General features: G+C 39.8%; 1 protein-coding gene across 5 annotated transcripts in view; it reads right to left on the bottom strand.

Moving 5' to 3' along the window:
- The window catches only part of Stk39 (serine/threonine kinase 39), a 271,845-nt gene that overhangs the window by 40,676 nt on the left and 203,645 nt on the right, over positions 1–27,524 (bottom strand). For 3 of the 5 annotated variants that reach the window (XM_051184544.1, XM_051184542.1, XM_051184543.1), the window contains 2 exons: positions 13,893–13,945; positions 9,912–9,980 (listed from right to left, as the gene is read on the bottom strand). The exons of the other annotated variants lie outside the window; for them this stretch is intronic. In XM_051184544.1, the coding sequence (XP_051040501.1) occupies positions 9,912–9,980; positions 13,893–13,945 (122 nt within the window). The remainder of the gene's footprint in view (positions 1–9,911; positions 9,981–13,892; positions 13,946–27,524) is intronic. 5 annotated transcript variants of the gene reach the window in all.

Raw genomic sequence — 27,524 nt, 5'->3', positions numbered from 1 at the left:
TACATGATCGTAAGTTTGTATCTAGAACATTGTACTACTATTACTAGTTAGGTGTAAGCCCAGAGATTGGTGAAGTGGATATACACTACACACACACACACACACACACACACACACATGCACAACCTGAGTCTTTTAAGTCTGACACGTCTGGTAGTATTAGAAAAGGTACACTGCCACAAAGATAAACTTAAGATTTTTAGGCAGATAAACTTACTTTAATTAATTCTACCAGAAAGATGTCTTTGACATAAGATTGGCAATTTGGTACTTATCCAACAGACAGAAAGTTTGGCTGGACTGAGCAATCTTCACGCATATCTGATTTTAGAACTAAAAGGTAGATTAACATTTTTATTAAAACAGGACAATTTAAAGCAACCGAAAATTGCAGGACTCTAGGGACTCATACTAATCTACTGGCAAGCTCTTACTTAACTTCAACGGCAAATCTTAGCAGAATCTATCTTTACCAGGGATCTTCTACAGAGGGTATCAACTTTTAAGTGAATAAAATGTGAAAATGTTAATTGGTAAATAGGGTTTACAGTGCAGTTGACTGGTGTACTGATTCACAATCACGTAATACAGAAACAGAGACTATCTTCAAGGAGACAGATGCTACTTTATAGTAGAACTTCCTGGAATGGCACCTGTACACATTTTGAAAGGCAGTGTTGAATTACACAATGGCCATCAATCAGAAGCTCGTTATGAAGGGCAGGTCGGCCACCCCTTCTTTATCAAGAGCCAATCATTTTGGAAAACATGGTTTTTATGCATGTGTCTGTGAATGTGCATATCCAGACATCATAGCACTCTTCCCTATGCTATGACTCTTACATTTAATGAGCAAAGGGAGCATGTAGAGCCAGGAGTAGTGTGTTACAGTCAGCTGGCAGCAGGACTCTGGTAAAGTCAGAAACCTTGCCATACTTAACTGTTCATTGTTTACTACTTTCTAAAAAATATTTAAGGAAAGTAATCAACATGGCATTCTCAAGAAATGCATAGTTTCTGATTCCCTGGAAGATTAAATTCAACACAGATTTTTGTTTTGAGATTCTAAATTTAATTAAAAAATGTGCACAGGTATTTTGCCTGTATGTCTATGCTCCAGTCCCTAGAAGAGAACGTTGAATTCCCTGGAACTGTGGTTGTGAGCCTCCCTATAGGTGCTAAGTCCTTTAGAAGAACAACCAGTGAGTGCTCTTAGCTGATGGGCCATCTCTCCTGCCTCCTCAATCTATAACTTTTGATCAAGAACTGTTCAACTACATTTACTGACATTATTCAAGCTGATTTCAAAGCTGCCCAAACCCAGAGAGTATGTAAGAACTATCTTCTTTTCAAAAACCTATCCACCACTATTAAAAAAAAAAATAACGTGATTGCGCAATACAGTCTATTTTGTTACGGAAAACTTGTCTTCATTCGATTTCAACATCATTAAACACAGTAGAAATACCCACTGAACTGAATATAAGAAAATTTCTCTGCTCTTTCTATAGCTTTATCATAGAAGTGCAGTGCACTGGTGCCCAATATTGCAATCACTCAGAACAGACTTCAACAATGCTGAAGGGAGATAGAGAATAATAGCTGTGCACACCTCACCACGTGTTCCTGTCCCAAGCAAGCTAAGCTTCTATTACTTGCATACTTTGGAGCCTAAAGTGCTTTACTATTACCTAGAAAAACAAAAGAGGAAACTCCCTGCAGGGCCTACTCCACCCTGAGCAGCAATATTAGTATTTTTATTGTAAACTATTTTGTGTGTTGGTCTTGCATGCATGTCTCTGGAGCCTATGCATGTCTGGTGCTCAAGGAAGTCAAAAGAGAGTGTTGATTTCCTCAGACTGGACTTAAAGATGTTGGGAGCTGCCATGTGCATGCTACAAATTGAACCAGACCCTCTAGAAAAACAAAAAATGCTATCAACTACTGAGACATCTCTCCAGCTCTAACAATGTTAGTTTTAATTTCTTTTTAATGTAGCTATTAATGAAAGTAAGAATTTTCCCCAATGAGGCTCTTTCACACATGCAGTATGCACACCATACACACACACACACACACACACACACACACACACACACACACACACACACACCTTTAAAAGATGACTGGCATAACTGTAAAGCAACTTCCACAAAAAGGAGATTAATGATATTGTGCAGATCCAGTGATTTAATGAGGCAAGGATGAGTGCTAGAGGCTACTGCAAATATATAGAATATATAGAATATACTGCAAATATATAGAAACCCAAGTAGGTATAAGATGTACCAGAGATGCTTATGATAATGCTAATTCCCACCCTCCCTGCCCAAGATGCCCGTTGCTAGAGCTTGAGTTTGGAACCCAGAAATGTACACTTGTAAGAAGAATCCCAGACAAGATCCTGATGGAGGGATCTCACTGTCTCCACTCTGAAAAGTACCCAATTCCAAGCATATCCAGTGGAAAAGAGACACTCTAAGAAGACCTTAGAATTCCTTCCTAAAAGTCAGTGAATGAGAAAGGGGAAGAAAGGCAAACAAAGAAACACAAATAAAACCTCAGCCATTCATTATTTCATTTTAAAGGTGCAGTGATGATTTCACTGTCCAAAATTATTTACTCATACACTGGTCCAGAGTATGCACTATGCTAAATCAGCACCTGTAAGGGGCAAGGGTAACAGAGCCGATAACTCAGAAGACAGAGCTTGTATTAAAGGCACCTCCAGCCTTTCTGACAAGTGAAAAGAGCACCACATGTCAAGCATGAAGTGGAGAAACCTACTTCTCTGGGGATCTACACAAGGACAGGCTGTCCTCCAGCTTATGAGTGCGAAGGGGCAGGCGTGGAGCAGGCTGCTTGGAGGGGACATGTATGGCAAGTCTTAAAAAGCAAGCATATTTTGGGTGTGGACAATTATGCCAGTAATATGAACAGGTCTGAAAGCCCAGAGAGAACTTATGATGACATGTGTATTTCAAATAAACAGTGTCCATATACTAATAATACATATAGTAAAGTACAATAAAACACATTATTAAAATAAGCTTCATTGTAGTGCTAACATCCTGACTCAAAACTTATCAGAGTAAAATTGTATAAATTAATGCAGAAATACATCTCCCTCCCTTTTTGGACATAGAAATTCTAACATCTGGTCTCACACTCCACTTAAAGAAAGCAGGCATATGGTGTTAGAAATCCAGGAAGGGTGACAGAGAACCCAAGTGACAACAGTCAGCAGATACTCTGCTCAGACTCTCACTGGCCCAGCAGCTTCCCCTCCTCAGTGCAGGCCTTTGGGGCCCTGGTCTCTGCTCTGGGCCCTGCAGGCTGTGGGTAGGCAGCTTTGAGAGGCTGTTCCACAGGCCTTACAAACACACTGGCTTATGACCCCTGTCCTACTTCCTTTTCCTACTGGTGAAGTTCCTAAACTCACTGAAGAAAATCATGCTCAAGTCCAGAGAAAAACTGAGAACTACTTTTATGACTTAGAGAAAGCCACGTTGTTCTGCATGGCCACTTCTGAGGCAGAACCTCATTTTCCAAGGGCAACTTTTTCTTAAGGGAGGGAAGGGCTTTTCTCTGAGTTCTCCCTCTCAGTTTTTCTTGGTAATCCTCTTTGAAATAAGTGGAATAAGGACTCTGCTCTTGTCTATTTACATTTTACAGCCAACCGAGGCAGACAAGATAAGCAAATTTATACAGGCATATCACTTATTTTTTTTTCACCTCACAAATTTACTTTTTTAACCACTCAGAAGGCAGCGCCATCTTCTGCATGTCTGTTTACACACGGCCTAAAAGTGTTTCCGGTCTATTGCCTAAGGTAGTGCTGAAATTTGAGCATAAGTGAAGTGGGTTTCTGATTTCAGTCTGCAAACCCTGTATTTATTTTTGTGCCGCCCTTGCTAAAGCAATCATTCAGTGTCATCCAAGGCCTTCCTGCAGTCCAAACTGTGCTTTGCCCCGAGCTTTGCACACTCCTGGCAGATTACGCTGCAGCTAGGTAATGCAGACTTTCGTAACCTGTCTGCTACCCTATAGCAGAAGCCACAGCACCCGCTGCTCTGCAACATATGCAACTGCTTTCTTCGGCCTTTTCATGCTACCATAAGCATTTCCTCCAACTCAAAAGAAAACGCTGATGGCAAAAAAGCAGCCTTCTAATCTATTTAAATTTAGCTATTTTTTATTATATAGAAGAAACACACATGAGAAGGCTATTTTCTGTGCAGCCTTCCTCATGTGAGCTTATTTCATTTTGTAAAGGCGACTCGAATTTCACAATCTTCAAAGAGTCTCTAAATACTAGTATCCTGTATTCAAAATGATTCTTTTCCAGTGACAATGTCAGGAAGTAGCTGTGGAGATTGGAACAGAATTTTGGAAGTGTCTGCTGGGAGAAGCACAGCACCTAAGCAGTGGATCTGGATCAGTCTAGAACACAGATGAAATCAACCACCTTTAAGAAAACAATGTTTAGTTTGGTGTGGTTATGCACGTTTGTATTGCCAGTACTTGGGAGGCTGAGGCAGGAGGATCACAAGCTTGGGCCAGCCTGGCTACATAGTGAGATGCTATCTGAAAAGGAAGGAGGGAGGGAGGGAGGGAGGAAAAAAGGAAGGAATTGTGTTCAAGAAGAAATCCTACAGATAATTTTCCTAACTGAAAAACCTAATGTGCTTCATGAGAAAAGACAATATAGAAAGTGCAAAGCAAAGAGGATTGTGGAAAAGCTGGGAAGGGTGTGCCATTCTGAGCAGGGAGTCAGGGAAGGCAGCCAGGAAAGCACTCCTGTGAGCCTATGTGAGCTTTCAGAAGGGGCACTCTGGAAGAGAGGCAGGTGTAGCTTGCCGCTGTTGCAGGATGGTAGAGCTGATGGGAGCTGAGTGGAGAGAAGAGAGGTGGTTTGAGAAGTGACTGGGCTGTGCAGTGAAGGGTAGGAAGCCACAGCAGAGTTTGATGAAAGTGTTCATGTAATCTGGTCAATTTTTTTTTCAATTGGGATGTGACTCATACAGAAAATTCTTCCTTTTAAAGTTCACAATTCAGTGGTTTGGGGTGTAGTCTCAAGGTTGTATATCCATTGTTACTTTTAATTCCAAAATATTTACCACATTCAAAACAAACCCTCAAAACTTCTGCATCCTGATGCCTCTCTGCTATTTTCCTTCCCCTCTGTATACTTGCCTATACTGGGTATTTCAGAAACCTGGAATCACACGACCTTTTATGTCTGACTTAACTTACTTGGCTCTCTAAGTTGACAAGGGGGCAGGGGCAGAATCTGGGATACCAGTAGAGACACAGGGGTGATAATCTAGCTGGGAGATGAGAGGGTCTTAGAATAGGACACTATCCCCCTCCCCCACAGGCTCATGTATTTGAATATGATCTGCAGCTGTTGCAGGAGGTTACTAGCCTTTTGGATACATGACCTACCTGCCTTAAGTAGGATGGAGCTAGAGGAACCTATTTTACCCCAAAGCAGTAGATATCATTTTATACTTTAGTTGTTGATTATTTAATAGATAAAATATATCCACTGACTTAGGGCTGTCTGAGACCTCTGCTTTCTGGTCTGCTGAGAGTGGAGGACACTCAGAGACATGCTCCATTTGCCATGACGGAGGACTGTACCTTCTCAAGCTGTGTGCCAAAATCAACCCTCCCTTCATTGTTTTTGTTGGGTATTTTGTCACACAAGAGAACCAAGGTGATGACTAATAGATGCTGTGCACATTACAATCTGGAAGTGGGGTAAGGGAGAAAGAAAAGTCAAGGTTATCTCCCAGCTGCTGGCATGAGCACCTAGACACAGAGTGATGTATACCTGAGAGAGAAGAGCACTGTAGGGCAGGTGGGAAGAAACGTCAAGGGCTGCATTTTGGAGACTGACAATTAAATTTTTCAGATATTGACTGGCCCCCTAAGGGAAGATGATTTTAAAAAAACAAAATCTGGCTGAGTTTGCAATTCAAAATAAGGGCAGGTGTCAGAAAGTTAAACAACAGAAGGTGACTAATGCCATGCCAGATGACATCCCACAAGAGCAAGTGGTTACAGAAGGAAGAAAATGTCCTTAGATTCTTTGGATATATCAATATCTGCAGGCCAGAAAGACGAAGAGGAACCAGTAAAACGCTAGGAAGAAATCACTTCCTAGGTTGCAGGGTGGATTTTTACAAACCCAAATGACAGCTGATCATGGAGGAAGGTCCTACCTACCAGTACTTCTGACAGGCCAATAAGAAGACAGATAATTAACCTCACACTTAGGAAGGTGACAGCCATTCTCAGATCACAGGTCTGTAACACCACATCGTTCATTTCGTTCCCGCTGCACCCAACACTGCACCTGTCATCTCATTGCCAGGCCTGGTTTGTCCAGGTGTGGCTTTGAAAATAACAGTTTGAGTGGAGCAGGAAGGTCAAAGTCTGGCTGGAGTTTGCTCAGGAGGTCATGGTAAAGAAGGGGGTCATGACAGAGACAGGTCTTTTAGCAAATTTTCCTATGTTGAGAGAAAATAGCTGTATTAAGATGCAGGGTAAAGAAAAAAACTCTTTTGAGATGTAAGAAACAAAAGCTCTGAGACGCTCCTGGGTCCTATGTAGTAAAGAGTGGGAGGGATGACAAGGGAGACAGCAGAGAAATTCTGGTTAGTGGAGACAGGATTAAGTAGATCTTGTCTGCTAAATAACAACTAAAATGATAACGCTTTGGTAAAAAAAAAAAAAAAAGTAGGTAGTTTTTGTTTTTAGTCTGTTAATTTTCATATGATGCACAGGAATTAGCACTTTCTGAGGCTGACGGATGTTGGACAAAACTCTGTCTACAATGCCTGGACAAGGATGAGTTCTCAGAGACAAGAAACTTTTGCATTAATGACTACCAGGTTGCATCCTCCAGACCTCATTTGATCTAAGGTTCATCCCTAAAACAGTGACTAAAAGAACCTGCCTATTTTACATCACAGAACGGGTTTGACCATCAGATTAAAAGTACATGTGCCATAAGTGTGACACCCAGCAAAGGCATTTGTTGTTTTACCATACAAGGAGGAGTTACATACTTAGTTTTACCCAACGTTCTTCATACAGAAATATTCTAGTCCCAACAAGGGGAAACAAAGCAAAATAAAATTTATAAGGATAAATAATTAAGGCATAGAAAAAATACAGTCCATTTGATTATATACTGCACTTAAAACACATTTTAGTAAGTTAAATATGAATGCTGCCTTCATTTCTTATTTTATTTCTTTTAAAAACTCAACAACAACCAAAAGCTCATTAGTACACAGGATAGCCTCAGAGCCATGTAGCAAGTTAGAGGCTAGCTAAGATCCTGCTGCAGACAAAACAAAAACAAACAATGACAACAAAAAAGAAACTATACTGTAGATTTATCTGAGAATAGCACACGAACCCCCACCAGATTTGACTGTAAGGCACTGGGAGGTGACATCTAAAACAACTATGAGCCACTGATGTCCCTGAGTCTCCTACTTGTCAGCATCATTTCAAACAGTGAGCAGGGTGTGGTGGTGCACACCTGTGATTTCAGGACTTGAGGGGGCAGAGGCCAGAGGTGAACAACTTCATGTCCAGCATTAGCTGTATGCCTTGTCACAGTAAGTGAAAACAAAACAAAAAAACAGAAACTTCCCACAACCCCCTCCCCATCAATTTCATTCCTATTGGGGAGGGGAGACATTAAGAATTAAAGAGTCTTAAACTCTACTTGCACTTGGCAATTAGTTTTTATTCTGTCTACTTGTCCATGGAGCACAGTTCTCATTATGGAAAATAGATATTTCAGAGTATTTTGGTTTGGGCATTAACTAGTCTCATTATTTCTTGGACTAAGCTAAGAAACAAAGGTGTGTGCTTATTTCTTTCTTTTTTCAGAACAAGGAACTGAAGGGTTAAGAGAAAGAAGTCAGAGGTGAAATTCTGAAAAGGCACTAAGGTTGGGTTGATATGTTTTTCTGAGTGCTCACTTTACATTTGATCAGAAACAGGTAAGAACTCAGCTGGCTAAAAGACCTAACAGGATAGTGCAGGAAAGTTTGAAAGATAGGGATGAATGAAGAGCTACAAGCACACAGGGATATATAACATATGTATGCATGTATGTAAATTTACTTAGACTATGGTAGGTTTTATGTATTCACTACGTTGATGGGAGATGTCATTCTGTAAATATGTTTCTCAGACTGGTTAATGAATAAAGCACTGTTGGCCAATAGGAAAGCAAGACAGGAGGGACTAGGAGACAAGGAGGAAAGAGTAAGTAGTAAGGAGGAGTGCACATGGAGGGACTGGGGAGACCAGACACTGGCCCCATTCCCCGGTAAGATGAAAGCACGTGGAAATACTTAGATCAACAGAAATGGGTTAATAATTAAGACAGAGCTAGCTGATAAGAAACTAGTACCTGGCCTACAGCATAATATCAAATACAGAGTCTCGGTGTGTTAATTGGGGCTGCTGCTGCAGTGGGACAAGACCAGCGGCAGGAGGAAAAACCTTACTCCTTAAACTACGTGGCAAAAAGAATGAGAGTTTTAATTGTATATACTTTGCCTATAATTTATACAAAGGAATTTAGTTTTCCTGTCTTGTATTTTTCATATCATTTGTCAATATAAAACAGTGATACTGAGTATTTAACCAGAATTAGAACTTACACTATAAACAAGTGTACATTGCCATTTAAATAAAATGTAGAAGCTTACCTTACAATGATCTATCTATATTACCAGGTTTCTAGAGGCCAATCCCCAAAAAATGTGCAAATCTTTCTCAAATTCCCCCGTCACACATTCCTCCACCATCACTAAGCAAGAACTTATGTGGAATAAGTGAATTTTTTAAAAAAGTAGAATATGAAACAAGGCATGGTGGTAGACACCTTCAATCCCAGCACTGAGGAGGCAGAGACAGGTGGATCTTGTTCAGTTTGAGACTAGTTTGGATTCCATAGGATAGCTGGGCTACACAGAGAGACACCTTGTCTCAAAGCTAATACAATACAATACAAAACAACGTGCAATCTCAAGCATTATTTCTTGAGGATTTTTTTTCCCCAAAAGAGTATTTTGAAAAATTATTTTGGAATAATATCTTACCTTCATGCATTCTTCTCATTAATGTTAATATAATTAACAGAATGCTTTATAATTCACATATTCACAAACTACATCACTCAGAGTCATTATTAAGACTACACAGTGACAGAGTACATTATAAAATCCCTATAGTCTCACTATTTCCAGGGGAGCATGGAACAGCTGGGCCGAGCAGAGGCAGCCACACCAGGCTTTCTCGGCTCACATGAGGCTAAGATGATGTTTTCTCAACGATGCCTACCTCAGTTCCTGACAGATCTAACCTGGTGCTTGCTCCATCAGCACTCTTTGGGCATATGAGCTTCCCCAGCTCCATGCAGATAAATCCTTTTTCATTCAGAAAAAGAAGGATGAGCAGTAGAAGACCCCAGGATTTCAAAATAAAGAGACACCCTGCTGTGTGGCTCTGGAGAAACTCAGAACTTCACTAAGAACCTGTTTCCTTACCTGGACCACAAATGAACTGGCTTGAGCGTCCTTTAGGCCCTCTCCAACTTAAATACCAGAACTACAGTATGATTTGTTCTTTGTGATATTCGTGATATCCCACTGCATAAACCAAGCTTATATAAAGGGAAGGGAAATACGTGAAACACCTTTGAAGAAAAGTAAATATGATTCTTAATGCAATTTCATTACAATAATGAGAATTTATGAAGATTCTCTTTTAAATTTCAGAGCGAATTATTCCTTAATGAAAAATTTTGCTTCTGAACACATTTCCATTTCACATATCAACAAAATGTTACTGCATACTAAAAATCAATTTACCTATAACTACATCATGACCGTCAACCAAGCCAGCAGAGAAGAGCTCCTGAGACACACCATCTGCTGTATCTGTCCAAATGTGAGATGAATATGTATTAGAAACCATAACATAAAAATCAACAGCCCAGCACAATATAAAAATATATTTCATTTACTAAAATCACCCACATGATTTTAATTCATCAATTCAGACCCTATCAGGGAAAAAAAAAATCAGAAACACCATGAAGTATATTTTCCCACAAGCAATTTGTATTTTGTTTTTTACTTAACAGATGTTAATATAAAAGTATTTATTTCACTTTGGTGAATCAAAAACCTTTCCCTCTGGCCACCATCTGAATTCATCCTGTGGTATACCCTAGAACACCTAAGGCTCTCTATGACATTGCTTTCCTTTCTTCCCAAGGTTAATTCTAGCCATCATCAATCTTTTTCAATCATTTGTAGCTACTATGTTAAGAATTTATAGCAAAGGTTGAATGAGTGGAACCTGATATAGCCTTATACTTGGTACAAACAGCCAGTGGGCTTGTTGGACTATTAAGATGAGCTATTTAAATGTATGCTATTAAGAAACCCCTTTAACACAACATTGATCATTTGATAGCAACAGATTCATTCTCTTAGAAAATGTGGCTGTGTAAAATTATGTAGTTTCTCAATGATAAGTGACAGGAGTTGGCAATCTCATAAAGATGGGACTGAACAGGCTGTAGCAAGTGAATACAGCTAAAAATTACTTAATTGAGAGGTTATGAATGGGCATGGGAACACTGCTAACTTCTACTGAAAGACTTTTCAAGGAGGAACTGAAAATTGCAATATGCTCAAAAGAATGACTACAGAAGCCTGTGTTATAGTCAAGGAGATGATTTTTGTCTCCACAGCCTTCTGATAGTCTAACAGATACCTAGTAGCACTGGCTACAGACAGCATGGGCAATTTAGTCAGTGAGGATCTGACATGAGTATTTTCCAAAGTCAGGGAACACCTGAATGAATGCATAGCTGCTGCATCAAACAGACATCAAAACAGAACTGCAGAAGTCAATCCACAGCATAAACCAGCCATGGAGCGATGTGTAAATGAGTCCCTGCAGTAAGTGTGTGCACATATAAGCTGTATTTGTATCACATGCATGTTCATACATGCATCCAGCATGTTTTTCACAATTTGGGGGATTTAAAGTGTTTAGACCTGGTGTATGATGCTAAGAATACATTAAATGGTGATGGAGATAACAATGCCACAGCCAAAGGGCATTCCAAACTCATCTTACCCTCCTGTGCATGCGTTCTCTCCCTTGCTCAATCTCCAGAAAAGATCAAAACTCAATGTGAGTGTGTTTTTCTCTCAGTTCATAATGGAATGCAAGAAACTGAAATAGATGAGAGGGGTTAAATGGAAAGCTTACTAAACAAAGGAATTCCACACAAGGGAACTTGTGTTGGGCCTTCTCCTTTTGAGGAAGATTAAAAATAAAGTTTATAAAGGTCCCTGATAGAATGATTCCCCCATTAGGGGCCTGAAGATAGCTTAGTGAATGGCTATGTTCTGAGTGTTAATTCTCTTTCTGAAGCTGCTAGCATGTAGAATCCCCCTCTTCCTGGACATCAACCAAATCTCCAGGACAGGAAACCCTCAAATGAAGGTGCTGAACAGATGTAGGTGACAAGCTTGCAGTAGGAGGTCATTTATATCTAGTGACTGGCCAGCAGCAGGAAGATTTGAATCTTACATTTCTTCGAGCAGCTACACTCTCAGAAGGAAGCTGAAAAGGGACATGTCAAACAAAACCATGCCAAGGGCTAGCACTAAACCACTCCCTGATGATTAAACTGGATAAGCATGGCCTATTTTCAGGCCTCTTGGGCACCCGATGAATCATATCAAGGTGGAGAATGGCTAATGCTGGCTGGACAAGATGGGAAATGCTCCCATCACTGTGTATGGCATGAAACAATCATTCTCTACACAGGTAAGTAAGACACCTGTGATAGTTTAGGCCAGCAATACAAAATGATTATTTCAAGTCTACTAGTAATTTACTTTTACTTTAAGCTGATGCTAAAACAGGTTAACTCATCACATGTTAACATCTAGTTTCCACGGTATATGATTACATAATAAAAGAGTGTGTCCTCCAAAGACAATAGGGAACTTCCTTGTGCACATCACATTTTACGCCATACACAACTATGCCTGCTTACAGACAGCACATTTTGTACATATTTGATGTACCTGCATAGATGTATTAGACATTGCCTGAAGACCAGGTAACATCAAGAGGTACACACACAGTGCAGCCACTACTAAGAGGCTTGTTGCCCAGTAAAGGATACAATTACCAGCCAAGTCGCTGCTATGGTTTCCACCTGTGTACTAAAATTATCGACTATTCATCAATCCCTGGCAAAGGAGGCACCAAGGGCAGGTCAAATAAACTAGTGATGATAGGACCACTTTATCCACACCAATCCTCAAGTTGGAAATTCATTTCTTTGTTAGTTCTTAAAATTAAAATTGATTTTCATCACTGTGGTCAATTTCAAGCAACCAGATGAAAAGAAGCAACCTTAAAATCAGAATCTGCTCGTGCTTATACTTGAAACACCTGTTTCAATGATGTTTCAATGATGTCCAATGATGTCATAATGATCGGGTCTTATTCATAACATGGCCTAGTCAATATTTTTATATTATGACAAAATAGATGGCATTTTGATAACTGTGACTGGTGTACAATCTCACAGGCCCCATCTACAACTGCTAAAGATGGATATACTTGAAAAAGAAACCCAGTTTACAAGCTCATTGGGGCCCTTGAGCATTTGTTTGGTAAAAAGATACTTCATATTTTTGTCTGATTCAAATATTCAGGATGTCATCTGACCTTTGCCTTTTCAGAGGACTCATGACCAGAACTAGAGTAAATTATGTCCACCAACACTTAAGGTCTAAGAGCATAAAGTGTTTGGCTGGTGATACCTAAACAGCTTCTCATGAATGTATACACATAAGACACACCAATTTCTTCAAGTGCCTTTCACTCACTCCAGCTCTTCGAAACAGCTGGCCAGTGTCTCCTAACAGGTGGTAACAGTAAGGAGGCCAGGGCAGTTGACTGCTGAACTAGCTCTCAAGCCAAGTGAATCTATGTACTTTGGGCTTTTGGAAGTTTAACAAATAGAGCTGAAATTTATGTAGAACTCTATCACCTAGAACGAACACCAAGCTATGAGCATATGTGCACTACAAATCAGAATGCATGAGACTACTGCACTTCACAGAGGTATTCAGGGCAGACATTGAGGAAACTCTACATGTACATTAAAAATGAGAAACCAGAGGGCATGGAAAATAGTTACAAACTTAGTGTGGATTGGCATCTGATTTTTACCTCTCTAGAATACTGATGCTATACAGAAAATACTGTAAAGCATATTTTTTCCTTGGGTTACTTTTCCATTAACCAAGGTTGTGTTTTTTGTTTTTTATTTTGTTTTGTTTTTTTCTGATCTGCACAGCAGGCTCTACGCCTGTTGCAAAAGGTAATAAAATCTAAAAACAATGCATAGTCCGGATGCTATATGAACAATCACCACAACCATCAAGCAGTTGCAGTAACATACTTTCAATATTCAAATTACAAAGAGGCCACACGAGAGGTGGGGTTTATCACCTCATGGGGAAATGCCACGCCCACTGTCACTTCCATTAAGAGCTGCATTTTCAAGCAGTGTACACTTTCATGGTTAAGCTAATATATCTCTTTTATATGCACCTATACACCATGTCACATGTGCACTGGGATTCGTGTAGTGAGTAGTGGTTTACAGTCCTTACAACTAACGAGTTCTTTCTTCCTTTATTTGGAGACAAAACATTTTTTGAATAGCAAATTATAACCATAAGCTTGTAATCAATTTCTCAATTGTTTCTTGTTCCGCCAAAATAATAATTTCAATTAAAACTTGCCTCTTCCTGGAGTAAACTCAAATCGTATGTCATTAAGTTCCTTTCTGGAGTTTCTGAAACACATAACATAAAGCACATTAAAATCTAATGAGGCAGAGTTTAATCAAACCAAATTACTCCCAATTTTTATAAGATGCCAGTAGCGTGGAGACAGCATTTATAGTTTTAGGTTACCTAAATATTTCCTCAAGTAGAAGATACAGTTATGAGAACAATTAAGTGATGAGATGTATTTGATGAAATTTATCTTACATGTGCATACTGATAACAAGAGATTCTCAAAACAAAATGTTCATTTTATAAAATCCTTATTAACTCAATAAGCTTAAATCTAATTTCAGAAGAACACATTTTTAGAAGCCTTTAGTCTGGAAGTTGTATCTTATACATTTTTCATATTCCCACTGGACAGTAGTATTTTAGTTACACAATTTTAAAGTAAAGCATTAAGGAAGACAGACTCTGTAATGAGTTCAGGACAGGCATTATACATTACATCATACAGAACAACAACAGCTAGGTGCATCTGTTGTTAAAACTTCTAAATTCAGGCATCTCTAAATGTTGCAAAATTTCCCAATGAATAATAAACTTTATGTAAGATACAGAAAATTGTAAAATAGATACATAAATATGTATTCAATAAAAATTAAATGACACTCAAAAAGTTTAAGGAATAATTTTCTTATTCATATGAAGTTCACATAATAATGAGGAATTTGATGAGACATAAACTATTAAAAGTAACTATATATACTAAAATAAAGTCAGTAAGAACACCAGAAGTAACCAGCTTGAAAAGCAAGAACGCAGTTGGTAAACACAGGGTTTAGAATGTAGTAGACAGAAACAGAGATGTCCAAATTCATGCTCCTGAACAACGGATTCTCAGCTCTATGAGATACCTTCTAGTCCCTGTGGACACTGTACAAAAAGCATGATGGTGCTGATGTTTTCTCTGAACCCCTTGATCTATAACCACCCCTTTACTTTCCAGATTATCAACTGCCATCTCACTAAGTATAATGGGGCCACGAAGCTGGAAAGGACTTGGTATCCATTTAAAGAAAGCCTTCTTCACTGCATAGAAAATCAAACCCCCATCTAATACCAATCCACAAGGCACAAAGGTTAAAATAAGAGGGCAATAACTGAAGTTCTAATGTTGAGAGGCCTGAACCTGGAAATCTGCATCTGTCCTCAGGTTTCACCATCTGGACTTTCCCAGTAACCCTGCCTGAAGTCTTATAGCTGTGTTTCCAGTGGGTCTTTGTGGCAATCTGGCAACTCTGAAAAGTATATGTATATGTATATGTATATGTATATGTATATGTATATGTATGTGTATGTGTATGTGTATGTGTATGTGTATGTGTATATGTACATATATATAATACATATATATGAAAAGTTCCAATAATTATAGATCTATAAAAGAAGGAGTAAAGAAGTAATTAATGTCTTGTAGTTGGATTCTTTCTATCCCACCCATCAGTTCCCACAGCCACTTATGAAATAGCACTCTGAGGCTGAATATTAAATACAATTGTTTGGCCATTGGCTCAGACATATTATTGGCTAACTCTCTCTTATAAATTAACCCCTTTCTATTAATCTGTGTATTGTCTCGGGGCTGTGGCTTACTGGTAATGCTCTGGCATGTTACTCCTTCAGCAGCTACATGCCATCTCCCTCTCCACCTTCCTTCTCTCTGCATCTTTGTTTGGATTTCCCACCTACCTATATTTTATCTGGCCATTGTCCAAAACAGCTTTATTCATCAACCAATAAAAGCAAGGCACACAGAAGGACATTCCATGTCAATGTCTTAATGTAATGAAACAGTTTTGTCCTCATAAACTCTAGATGGAGCCTGTGAACTCCTAGGATAACTGAACTATATACATCAAGTAACACTGGCTTCTCTTCTATATCTATGGGTCTTGAATCCTCTGATATACCAACCAAAGGTTAAAAAAAAATGTTCAGTGAAAAGTGAGCCTATAGTGAACATGTATTTTTCTGTTCATTTCTATACATTCTCTGAACAATATAACAAACATTTGCATAGCATTTGCAGTGTATAGAAAGTATCCCCTCTAGAACTATAGTGCTATGCAGAAAAAAAAAAAGAAAGAAAGTAAAATAGAAGTAAACAGGAGGTGGCTGAGAAGGCAAGGTAAAGGAGGAAATATGGGGAGGAGCAACTAACACTAAAGGCCTTTTGAAAAGCTGTATGAAAGTCTATGCTGTAGACGTAGACAACTCTTTAAATATACACATATATAAAGGAATGTAAGTGGATTCATCAAATAAAGGGGAAGCAATGCCCCAATTAGACATCACATGTAAGACTTCCAGTGCTGCAAATGGGTTATACCTTGTTGAGTCATTCATTAGCTGAGGGACCATATGGAACACCAAACAACACAAGTTATTGTCATGGCCATTGGTTATCCATTACAACCTGATGGTAAAGCCTTATTGCTGAAGATACAAAAGACTTACACCACTGAACATGGAGAAACCAAGCAGGTTCCCTACTAGAAGCTTTACCCTAACTAATTAGCATTCAGAGTGCTGGAAGTCACTATGCATGCTATCAAAGGAGAAAGGTAATCATCAGTATCACCAAGCTACGAACTTCTGATCTACAGCAGCAACTTGCCTAGAAAGTTCAATAGTGGCAGAAGTGTTGAGATAGTAACAACCACCTCTTGATTGGATTGAAGGCACACTCTAAGAGACAGTATTAAAGTGGCTATGAAAGTGAGACTAGACAGGAAATGGGCCCAATGTGAAACCCTACTATGATTATTCTGTTAAAGAGACACGGCAATAAAAAGAACCATAATGACATGTTGATGACTCACAGATCAGTGCATCATCCAACCATAATCAGAGAAAGTTCATCCTGAGTAGATGCTAATTTACACAGAGACCCACAACTGGACTATGTGTGGAGAGTAAAAGTATTTAGAGCACTCAGCCTTAAATGGGATGTCATTATCAAATCCTCCTCTTAATGGACAGGGATTCATGTAGAAGGGGAGCTGGAAAGACTTTTAAGAGTACAGGTGGCAGACGACTCCAGGGGAACAGTGTCTTCTAGATACAACAGGGTCTATATACACATGAACACACAGAGACTGTGACAGCATGCACAAGATCTATAGTTTCATGCCAGACAAAATCCCAGGATGGAGGAGGGGAAGTAAACAGAGTCCCACCCTTAACTAAGAAACTATTTGAAATTGATACCTGCTGGGAAAAGGAAAAATCAGTTTTCTTTAGTGGAGTATATCAACCACATTCTAGAGTAGGTGCCACGCCCAGAAGTAGTAGCCTAACAAAAAACAGACTTCGAGGTTTTTTTTTTTTTTTGTGTGTGTGAGTCTTGTTGTTTTCTCTTATTTGTTTTGTGTGTGTTATGAGAGTATAGGAGATACAGATAGACAGATGGATAGAAAGACAGACAGACAGACAAGATAGATGAGAAGTAGAGAGAGAGAGAGACAAAAATGGGGAGTGTGAGTATGGAGGATTCCGGCGCAGTTAGGATTAAAAAAGTATTCCCTAAAGAATGTAACAACTAGTTATGATATATACATATACTAGATATATTTATATATATATACACATATGTACACACAAACACACACACACACATATATATACATATACATATATATATTCATGTTGTATTAGTCATTAAATCCAGACATCTTTTAAAGTATGCTGGAAGATGTCACATGGAGCCTTCATCCAGTAGCTGATAGAAACAGAAGTAGAGATTCACAGCCAAGCACTGAGCTGAACTCTTGAAATCCAGTTGCAGACAGGCAGGAGTGATGAACAAAGGGGCCAGACCATACTAGGGAAACCCACAGAAGACAGCTAAATTGAGCAAGTGGGAGCTGATGGACTCCAGTTGGACAGCTGGAGAACCAGGCCCTCTGGATGTGGGTGTCAGTTGCAGGTTGTGAACAGTCTATGGGGCCTCTGACAGTGGAACCAGTATTTATCCCTAGTGCATGAATGGGCTTTAGGCACCCATTCTCCACAGAGGGATACTCTCTTAGCCTAGATACATGGGGGAGGGCCTAGGTCCTGCCCCAAATGATGTGACAGACTTTGATGATCCCCCATGGGAGGCCTCACACTCCCTGAGGAGTGCATGGGGGTGAGGTGGGGTTGGTGGGGGGAATGTGAGGATGGGAGGGAGAGGGAATTGGGACTAGTATGTTAAATACGATTGTTTTTAATTTAAATAAAGGTTAAAAAAGAAAATATTACATTATGTAAGAGGACTGAGAATCTTCAGATTTTTTGTGTTGTCGGTAGCTGTATATTTCTCCATGTGATTCCTACAATCACCAACTGAGATATATAAAAGATTTCTGCTTGTTTCTTTATTTTGCATCCCAAATACAGCAAACCTCCCCATTTTATATAACTACATTCAGTGTCTCCCTTGTTTATAAGTTTAATGAGTGGCAGAATAAGGACAAACAATTCTATACTGGAAAACCCTCATATGCATAGGGATACTCAAGTCATATCATTTTCATGAGAGAGCCACATCCTTCAAGATTTTGAATGCTACTAAATAATCCCCCAAAACTCATTAATAGTCTTGCTTATGGATGTTATATATAACCTAAAGGTAAATTAAAAATAAAATAACCTAGTAAGAAAAAAGGATCACTAAGAAAAGGAGGGTTATAATATATTTAATAAGGAAATGACCCAAGGAGAAAAAAAATTAAAGGCACTTGGCTCAATATTAATTGGTGTCATTGCTCCTTTCTCATCTAATCGGTCTTGTTTAAATTAGTTTCTTCTACTCAGACCATGGTAAGAGGAGTGTATGCGTGAGCTGCACCCAGAATATCATCAAGAACATCCTTATTTTTTTTTAAATATTAATATTACAAAAGCAATAACCAACCCTTATAATGCCTACCGAAATCAACTGCAGAGTTTGCCTCTGCAAGTCACTCTTTATGACACTGAACCTAAGTCTCACCTTTGAAAAGGTCACTGTGATTGATTATAAGTAGTAGACTTGTCCCATCAAGATGATATATACTTGGAAAAATGCCTAATTGGATCTAACTACTGAAGGTCGTCCGTTTATAAGGAATTAATCTTTTCAGACTCATACTTACACCTTTAATTGAAAGTACATTCACATTAATTGATATGGAAGAGGATACTCTTGGTTTCGGGGAAGTTGAAGACAGGGATGGTTTAAGGCCAAAAATAGTCTGTGCAGCTTTACAGTGGAAATAGCTCCTGCTGCAGCCTCTCTTTGAAAATCTCCTCAAACCCTAAAACTAAAACTATTACATTTGGCAAAGTAAAATTTCTTATTCCACACTGTCTCACAAATGCAAATGCTGAAGCATTCTGTAAGAAATGTATTCTTATAAATGAGAAATGCAATCATACATTATGACTGCATATTCTGTGTTTGATCTGTCACCCCCACCCCTTACCCAAAGATCTATTCAGCTCCCACAGGCAATGGGGGCATTTTAGACTTTTTGTATATCTTCTTCCTGAGATACTATATTTTACACACACACACACACACACACCCTAATCCAGTGGCAGTATACTATATCCACTACTCTGTGCTTTAGTTTTAAGTTAATAATGTATCTTGAAATTTCTGAATATTTGTTCATTGCAAGCTTTCATATCTTTTTCAATAAAGTGGCAAGTCCAGTGACAGCATACTATATCCATTATGTTGTACCTTAGTTTTAAGTTAATAATGTATCTTGAAATTTCTGAACATTAGTTTACATTCCCATTCTATGCTACATCTGTTTTGAAGCCATTTCTATCCTGTTATGATAACTGCTAGATCTTCCACAATTACAAACAAGGAGTCAATGAATAGCTGTTCTTATCTCACTCTGCAAATACATAAGCATAAAAATAAGTTTCTAATAATCAACTATTTGGTCAAAGGACACACACCCAGGTAATTTGATAGGTGCTGCCAAGTTCCCCAGCATTTCAGTTATACCAACTTCCATTCTCACTAGCAGTTTGTAAGTACTGTCTCAAGAACTTTCAAAGAATCATGTAGAGGCTGAATTACAGAAGTAGGAGATATAGTGACTGAGTCTGAAGGGGAAAGCTGAATCCTAATTGGGTCAACCGATACCCAGCACTTGCTGGTGACAGGCAGGCAGGAATTTGGGATAAACATGCCATTCAAACTTTTCAGAGACACAGAAAATTTGATATTATATAAAGAACCCAGTAGTTTCCACTGTTGATGTGTAACTTTGCTAGGCAAGGGTATCAGATGAAGTCCATGAATGCTCACTAGTGAGGCTGAGTATAAAACACAGTATTTGTTGATATTAACACACAGACTGTGGCAGTAGAAGCACACAAAGTTTTCTGAAATGTTAAGACTTTGATGTTATTTTTAAGAATCTACAAAAAAAAAAGTCATAAATAATGCACTATCTCACAGGCTAGGAGAATTGGAAAAATTAATCACGGGAAAGAAAAATAAGCCCAAAGAAACTTATCCAAAAATAAAATACATTGGAAGTGATTTCAAGCTTTCAACAGTTGTGTAATTTTTTTCTGTGGGGGAGTGGTGGTATGGTTTTGTTTTATTTTCTGCTAAATTGAGTTCACAGTCTAGGATTGGCATATGTAAAGCCTTTCTTCTTGTGTTTTCAATTCATCTCTAGGTGACACAGTCAACACTCTAAGGGGACAGCTGTGGCAACAAGGAATACACCAGAAAGCATGTGGCTTCCTGATAGGCGGAGGACAGCAGAACAAGGATGCTACAGAGAAATTTCACAGGGCATAGCATTCAGCTGGCTTCTTAATGTGCCATGCCAGGACTATTTGACAGTCACTATTCCTGCAAGTCCCCAACTAAAGTGAAGTCTCAGGACCACCTGTATTCTTAGCTTCATGTTAACGTCCATTAGTCCATGCTAATAGAGGTATGGGTGCTCACAAACCCCAAAAACCTGATACTAATAAAAGATGTACAAGTCCAAAGGTCATTAATTGTCAAGGAGCAATGGAAAGAGTACCTGCCATTAATATGTCACGTACCCCTAGATCAGCATCACAAGTTCATATGCTCTATTTATTCCTAACTTTTGCTAACATTCCAAGGGAAGGAAATGCTATGGTACCCAAGGGCTCTACAGACAAGTCCTACAGGGCTCTACAGACTGTGTCCCTTCTCAGGGGAAGGATAAGAATGTTTTCCCTGATTAAGTTTCATTTTTAGTTCAGATTGCTTCCTGCCTTACACTGTACTGATGTAAGGCTGTCCCTAAGTCCTGAGGAGAGGACAAAGACTTTAGAGGTGGCCTCTCCTCCACTCTACTCTGGGAGGAAGTCGGTAAAGAAGAACAGGATAATGTGAGCTGTGAAGACAGACATCTGTGTTCAAACCCACAGACCATTGCTTTGGCCTTCTATGACCCATTACTTCAGCTGTGAGCAAGGAGAGATAGTGTCTAGCTGCTATGGCCTGAACAGGTCCCTCAACAAGCTTGCATATGGAAATGTAGTCCAGAGAATAACAGTGTTAGGAGATAGGGACCAAGGGGAGTTATTTTGGTCATTCTTAAAATGTGAAATACTTACAAGCGTTCATAGACTCAGTTGGAACTCTCAGTCTCCAGATAGTGGCACCTTTTGGGAAGATTGTGGATGCTTTCGGGGACAGAACATTGTTGGCAGAAGAATGTTACTGGGGATGGTTTGTAGACTTCCCTACTTCCTATTTGCTCTCTCTGCTTTGTGTCTGTGGTTGACAATGTGACGCCTCAACTTCCTGCTTTCATCACCTGCTGTCACCCCTCCCCCTACCATTATGGACTTTTGCTCTAGAACCAGAAGCCAAAATAAACCGTTTTCCTCCTTAAGTTGCCTTTGGTCATGATATTTTATCACAGCAACAGAAAAACAACTAGCAGACCTCCCATTCCTAGTCCCCGACCTGTCTTTCCACCCTTGGTTCTCCTTGTCCTGCTCACATACACACCCCATGTCTCCCCACAGTATCTGAAACCCTGGGCAACACAGCACTTTGGTTTGACCAGCACCTGCCCCTCCAAAGGTACTTCTGCTGCCCTGCTTAGTCTCCCCTGCCTGACATTTCCCATCCTGTTCTGGGACACCAGAAAAGGAGATGGGGGTGGTCAGGTGAGGATAATCCTCCTTTTCCCCCCTGAATGTCCATGCTCCACTCCTGTGTTATTTTTCACACAGGGACAATTATGTGGTTATCTCTTTCAGGTGAGTGCACTCACCACTGTGCCTGGGGGGTGTACAAATATTTGCTAAATGAATGAAGATCACTGGTCCAGGTTTTATAGTGAAGACCCTAGGCTTCTGAGACATCTGTCCTTACCCTGTGGCCTAGCTGCCTTTTCTTTCTGTCTCAAATGCTCCTCACTTCCTGTCCCCTCAATGGTTCAAGTTCCATTCTTTACTAGTCTTCCTATTTTCTCCCTGGATGATTAACTTCAGATCTATAATTCAATCCCAGCCACCACCACACCCCACACCCCCCGGAGCTGTAGATCCAGTATCTAATTGCTAACATAGTATCTTTCCACAGAAGAGTCAAGAGAAACCAAAATCCCAGTACAATGAAAATGCAGAGCATCACTCTTCTCTCAATGCACCTCTCTGCCTCTGCTCTTAGAGCAACAGCTAAGACATGCAGGTACCATCTCCTTAAGATTTCCCAAGTCATCCACATTCCTCCACCACTCACTGTCGCCAGCCACACATTAGAATAACTGATTCAATGGCCAAAGGACACTTCGAACTCAGACAGCACACTTGCCAGTTCCTACTGTGAGAGCTGAAGGTATACAGACAAAGGGAAAAGGTTGTTTAGGGTGTGCTCCTGGCAGACAGCTGTAACCCAGGGTGGAAATGAGAAATGAAAAATGATGGAAATTTAAGATAAGCTGAAGGAACCGACAACATGGGTCTGGAGCGAGAACCTGGAGGAGCCCCGCCCCTCGCTGCCACCCATGTCACTCTGAAGCAGTGTCCCTTCTTCTCCAGTGGAGTATTCAATTCAGTCAGTTCATGGGAGTCTTCAGAACCTGTAGACGTCCATGCAGAGGCCGAATGCACTGTTACTAGTATCCATGCTGTTTCTCAGCCTCTTCTGCAGTAGGAAGGAAGTGATGCTTCCTTCAAGATTAAAGAAGAAGCTTTGTGAAAATGCCTAGTGAACTCTTGACACAGATGTGAGGAATCATGATGTCACATCTATTTAGATGCCCACAGACAGGGTGGGGGTGGAGGGTGGGGGGGTGAAGTCATGGCTCCAGTCTTTGAAGAGTCCAGTCATCCTAGATGATGACTAGGGTCTGAAACATGGAAGGAAACCAGTGAGCTGGAGACCAGTGAGATGGCTTAGCAGGTCAAGGCAACTGTCACCAAGCCTGATGACCGAGTTCAATTCCTGGAACCCACATAGTAGAAAGAGAGTATCAACTCCTGAAAGTTGTCCTTTGGCCTCTACATGTGCATGGCAGGTATGTCACAAAGGCACAAAATAAGCACAAGCATATATGTCCACCAGGACTAGGGAAGGAAAAGCAGAAAATTCTGAGTACAGCTCATTCCCCACTCCGGACTCTTACTGTAATCCATCTTTCAAACACCTGCCAAATTCATCTTCATCTCAGGTAAAGGGCCAATCACAGAGTCATATAATTTTACAACCAAAAGGGGCCCTCTGGGTCACCTAATCCATTCCTCTCTTTTCTCAGGTGAAGCAACTGAAGCCAAGGAGATTAAGTGGCTTGCCTAAGATTACACAGCTGGTTAATTCACTCAATACTCCATAAATCCTTATTGATCACCTACTAGGTGCCAGGTCTATGCTGGGAGATATTAATGCAGAAATGGAGCTCAAACCCGGGAGCTTCTAGACCACTGCTTTCTGTTCTACATGGTTGGCTGTCAAAGTGCAGGCAGAGATCGCAGAGACTTGTAATGTCTGATGGAGACCATTTCTCCCAACTGTGCTCTACACCCAGTTAAGAATTACTATAGGCATTAAGACACTGTAACAGAAATAGGACTGAGAACCCTTGTTGTACCTCTCAGACTTGTCCTCAAAGATCTGCTTGAGTTCAAAGTCCTCCTATACATACACGGCCCCATGTAACAGGTAGCATATGTTCCAGGAATGGAAGAAGTAACCACATTTCCTACTGTCCATGCCCAGACTTGCCCTAGCAGTAACTTGTCACAAAACAGTCTTAAAAACAAACAAACAAAAACTAGTGATACTTCTAAAAGGTTACAACTAATTTCAGCATTATATCTCTATTGTTGGTTTGTGTTTTTTTTTTTTTTTTTTTAAATCTTTGCTTTTAAGGGCCTGCCAGCCAGTGCCCAAATAAATACACAGAAACTTATTCGTGTGTGTGTGTGTGTGTGTGTGTGTGTGTGTGTATGATGTTTTCATTTATTTCCAACTTTTATTTCCTTCTATATTTTTTAATTTAAGTAACAATATTGTTTTACATGTCAATCCCAGTTTCCTCTTCCTCCCCTCCTCCCCTGAACCCCACCAATCCCCTATCCCATCCCCTTGGTGATGCACACCAGTAGGGTTTGCAAAAGAGGCAGAAGCAGGAGGATCACAAGACTTATTCTTTCTCATAAACACCTGGTCTTAGCTTGGCTTGTTCCTAGCCAGCTTTTCTTAATTTATCCCATCTATCTTTTGTTTCTGCACTTTTACCTTTCTGTATCCTATATACCTTTCTTTCCTTCTTCCTCTGTAGTTGGCTGAGTGTCTGGTCCCTGGTAACCTCCTCTCCTCCTTTTCTTGCTCCTCTTTCTTCTCCTTGTTCGTTTATTTATTCTCTCTGTCTGACAGCCCCACCTATCTCTCTCTCCTGCCTAGATACTGGCCATTCAGCTCTTTATTACACCAATCAGGTTTTAGACAGGCAAAATAACAGCTTTACAGAGTTGAACAAATGTAACCTAAAAGAACACAACACCTCCTTGCATCATTAAACAAATATTCCACAGTAACACATCTCAAACTATATTCCACAGCATATCTCCTTTTACCCAGAAACATGACCTTGGCTTAGAAAATATATGCTGGCAGTGTTCAAGCATTTTGTATACACTGACCCATAAAACATCTCATAAATCAACATCAAACAGATCAGACAACCACATTGGTCTCTTTTAATAGCAACAAAACAAGACCACTGGCAGACTCATACACACACATACACACATACTACATAGGCAAATCACATACACAACCACACCATACACACACTCCCCCATCACATCGCACATAGTGCTTTTCAGAACATTATGTTGATGTATTCATAGAAATTGTATTATTAAGAACTAGTTGTCTGCAGGATTTCCTGCAAGTAGAATGCATCTCAAGTCTCAGTTGCTTCCAGGTGACCATCCTATAACATCCTATAACTGGCAGTGCACAGTCCTGGAGGTTTACTTTGCCATATCTGATGACCACTTAAGAGCTGTGCATGTCCATAGGCCTTAAAGTGCTGATATCTAGCAACTGTCACCTGAACAACTGGTCACCTACAAAAAGTAGTTTCCGTCCAGGGGTAACAAATGTAAGATGCTCTTCTTTATCATACCAGTAGTCACCAGGCCAAGAGCACAGTCATTTCCTCTCCCCCACCTTACATCCTCAACTCTGCTTTCTCAACTACAATAGTTTCTGAAATTATGAAAAATTTCAATATATAGAAAGACATAAAGAGAAAGAAAACAAGCACTTGTTTACCTACCATCCAGAATCTCCAACCAGTTAACACTCTGCCGTGTTGACTTCATAGTAGAACACATAAAATTTTAATAATGTTCCACCTATACAGCACAAGATCAACTGAGCTATGTCTCAGCTATGGTAAACCACAAAGGAATGGAATATTGTGTAAATACTTCTTCCTATTTTCACTGTGGTAAGCATTCCTTTCAGAATGTGAATATGTTATGTGCACTGAACACCTTTCTACCCTGAATCAGAAATGGAAGAAGAGTGGTCTCATGAAAGCTGACCTCTGTCCAGCTGGCAGAGCAAACATTGTAGTCTGGTGAAGAGGAAACTTAGTTTTACCCTAGGACGAAATATTTAGTATGCTTATAGGTAGGAAGCTCTGTACATGCCCCTGTGGAAATCAGCTAGGGGCAGAGAACAAATCCCATCAACATCAGTTGTCTCTAAAAGTAAAGGACACACTAGTTTTATTCATACAAATCAGTCATCACTGTTTGGGTGATAGATGTCCCTCTTCAATGCATTAGGCTTCCAAGACAGCCTGCTAAGTCCTTCACAATAAAAAAATGTAAAGGCACCTCTAAAGCTGAGTTAATGAATGTCCAATTGGAACTGAGACATTATCATAGTTGGGGTAATTATCCAAACTTGTAGGGTGGGTTGGAAGGAAGGGGAGCTAGTATAGCAGTGGGGGAATTCCAGAAGGAACATTCTGTTTGTTTTTTAATTTTTTTGTTTTAATTTACTTACTTAAGGCATGAACCATCACAAATTCTAGTTAGCACAGTACCATTTTGTCTATTCTTTAGTTAATTCTTATAAAAGTCAATGTTACTCATTTCAAAAGTAAACAAAATGTGGTATGATGAACATTTAGTTATTAAACATACAGGAGGTGAGGGCAGGGGTCAGTGGTAGGGTTTGCCTACAATGGCTGAGTTGAGTCACAGAATAACAAATAAATGAACTGATGAATTATTTAAACAGAAACTAAATGGAGAGTTCTTAAGAAACTGATGTTACCATCTACTTGAGATGCTGGTTGTCTGGGGGCATACTGAGGTCAGTCTTGTCTGGTTTCTTGTGAAGGGAGGCAAAGAGAAACGTGCACAGAACAATTCTTACTTTTCCAACAAAGAAACATGCAGGGTGGATTTCTTTCCCTTGGCATTAATTTCAAGGAGACAATTTTTATGGAATCTCTTTCACAAGGGACACCTAACAATGTCTTCAGCTCTATTCTATAAAAGAAACTTTTTTATATAAATTTCTTCAACCATATGGAGCAAAAGATGCACATTTTTCCTTCCACATGCCGCAGGCACAATATTAAATCTCACTTGAGTGATGGCATTTCTGCTAGAAGCTGAAATAATACAACCAGGGTACATTGTTTCCTGATGATTTACCTTCACAGAGGAAGCCTGTGGAGTACAGGTAAAAAGGATGGCCTAACCCAACCTCTCCTCATGGGGGCCCAGAGCACGTTTACCAAGTGCTTCATGGAGCAATTTTAGAACTGCATTCTCTGACAGGCATGTGAAGTGGTCCTGACTGCTTGAGCACTGACAGAACACAGATGTTTCAACCATATGAAACATCTGTAGGAAGTGGGCAGCATTCTGTGTGAGCATCTAAGAAATTGTGCAGCTATTTTCCCCATCAATCTATTGCAATGGAATGCTTTATAAGCAAATGCATTTCCAGTTCAGGGTGGAGCAATGACATTATAAACTTTCTTGAACAGCCAGCTAACACCTACAGAACACATATTGCAGAATGTCTTAACTTCTAGTGGGTTCCCTAACTAT

This window comes from Phodopus roborovskii, unplaced genomic scaffold, assembly GCF_943737965.1.
Source record: "Phodopus roborovskii unplaced genomic scaffold, PHOROB, whole genome shotgun sequence".
In the NCBI taxonomy this organism is placed as follows: Eukaryota; Metazoa; Chordata; class Mammalia; order Rodentia; family Cricetidae; genus Phodopus; species Phodopus roborovskii.
Note: the sequence above shows the minus strand (reverse complement) of the source record. Positions and strands in the feature narration are given on the sequence as shown.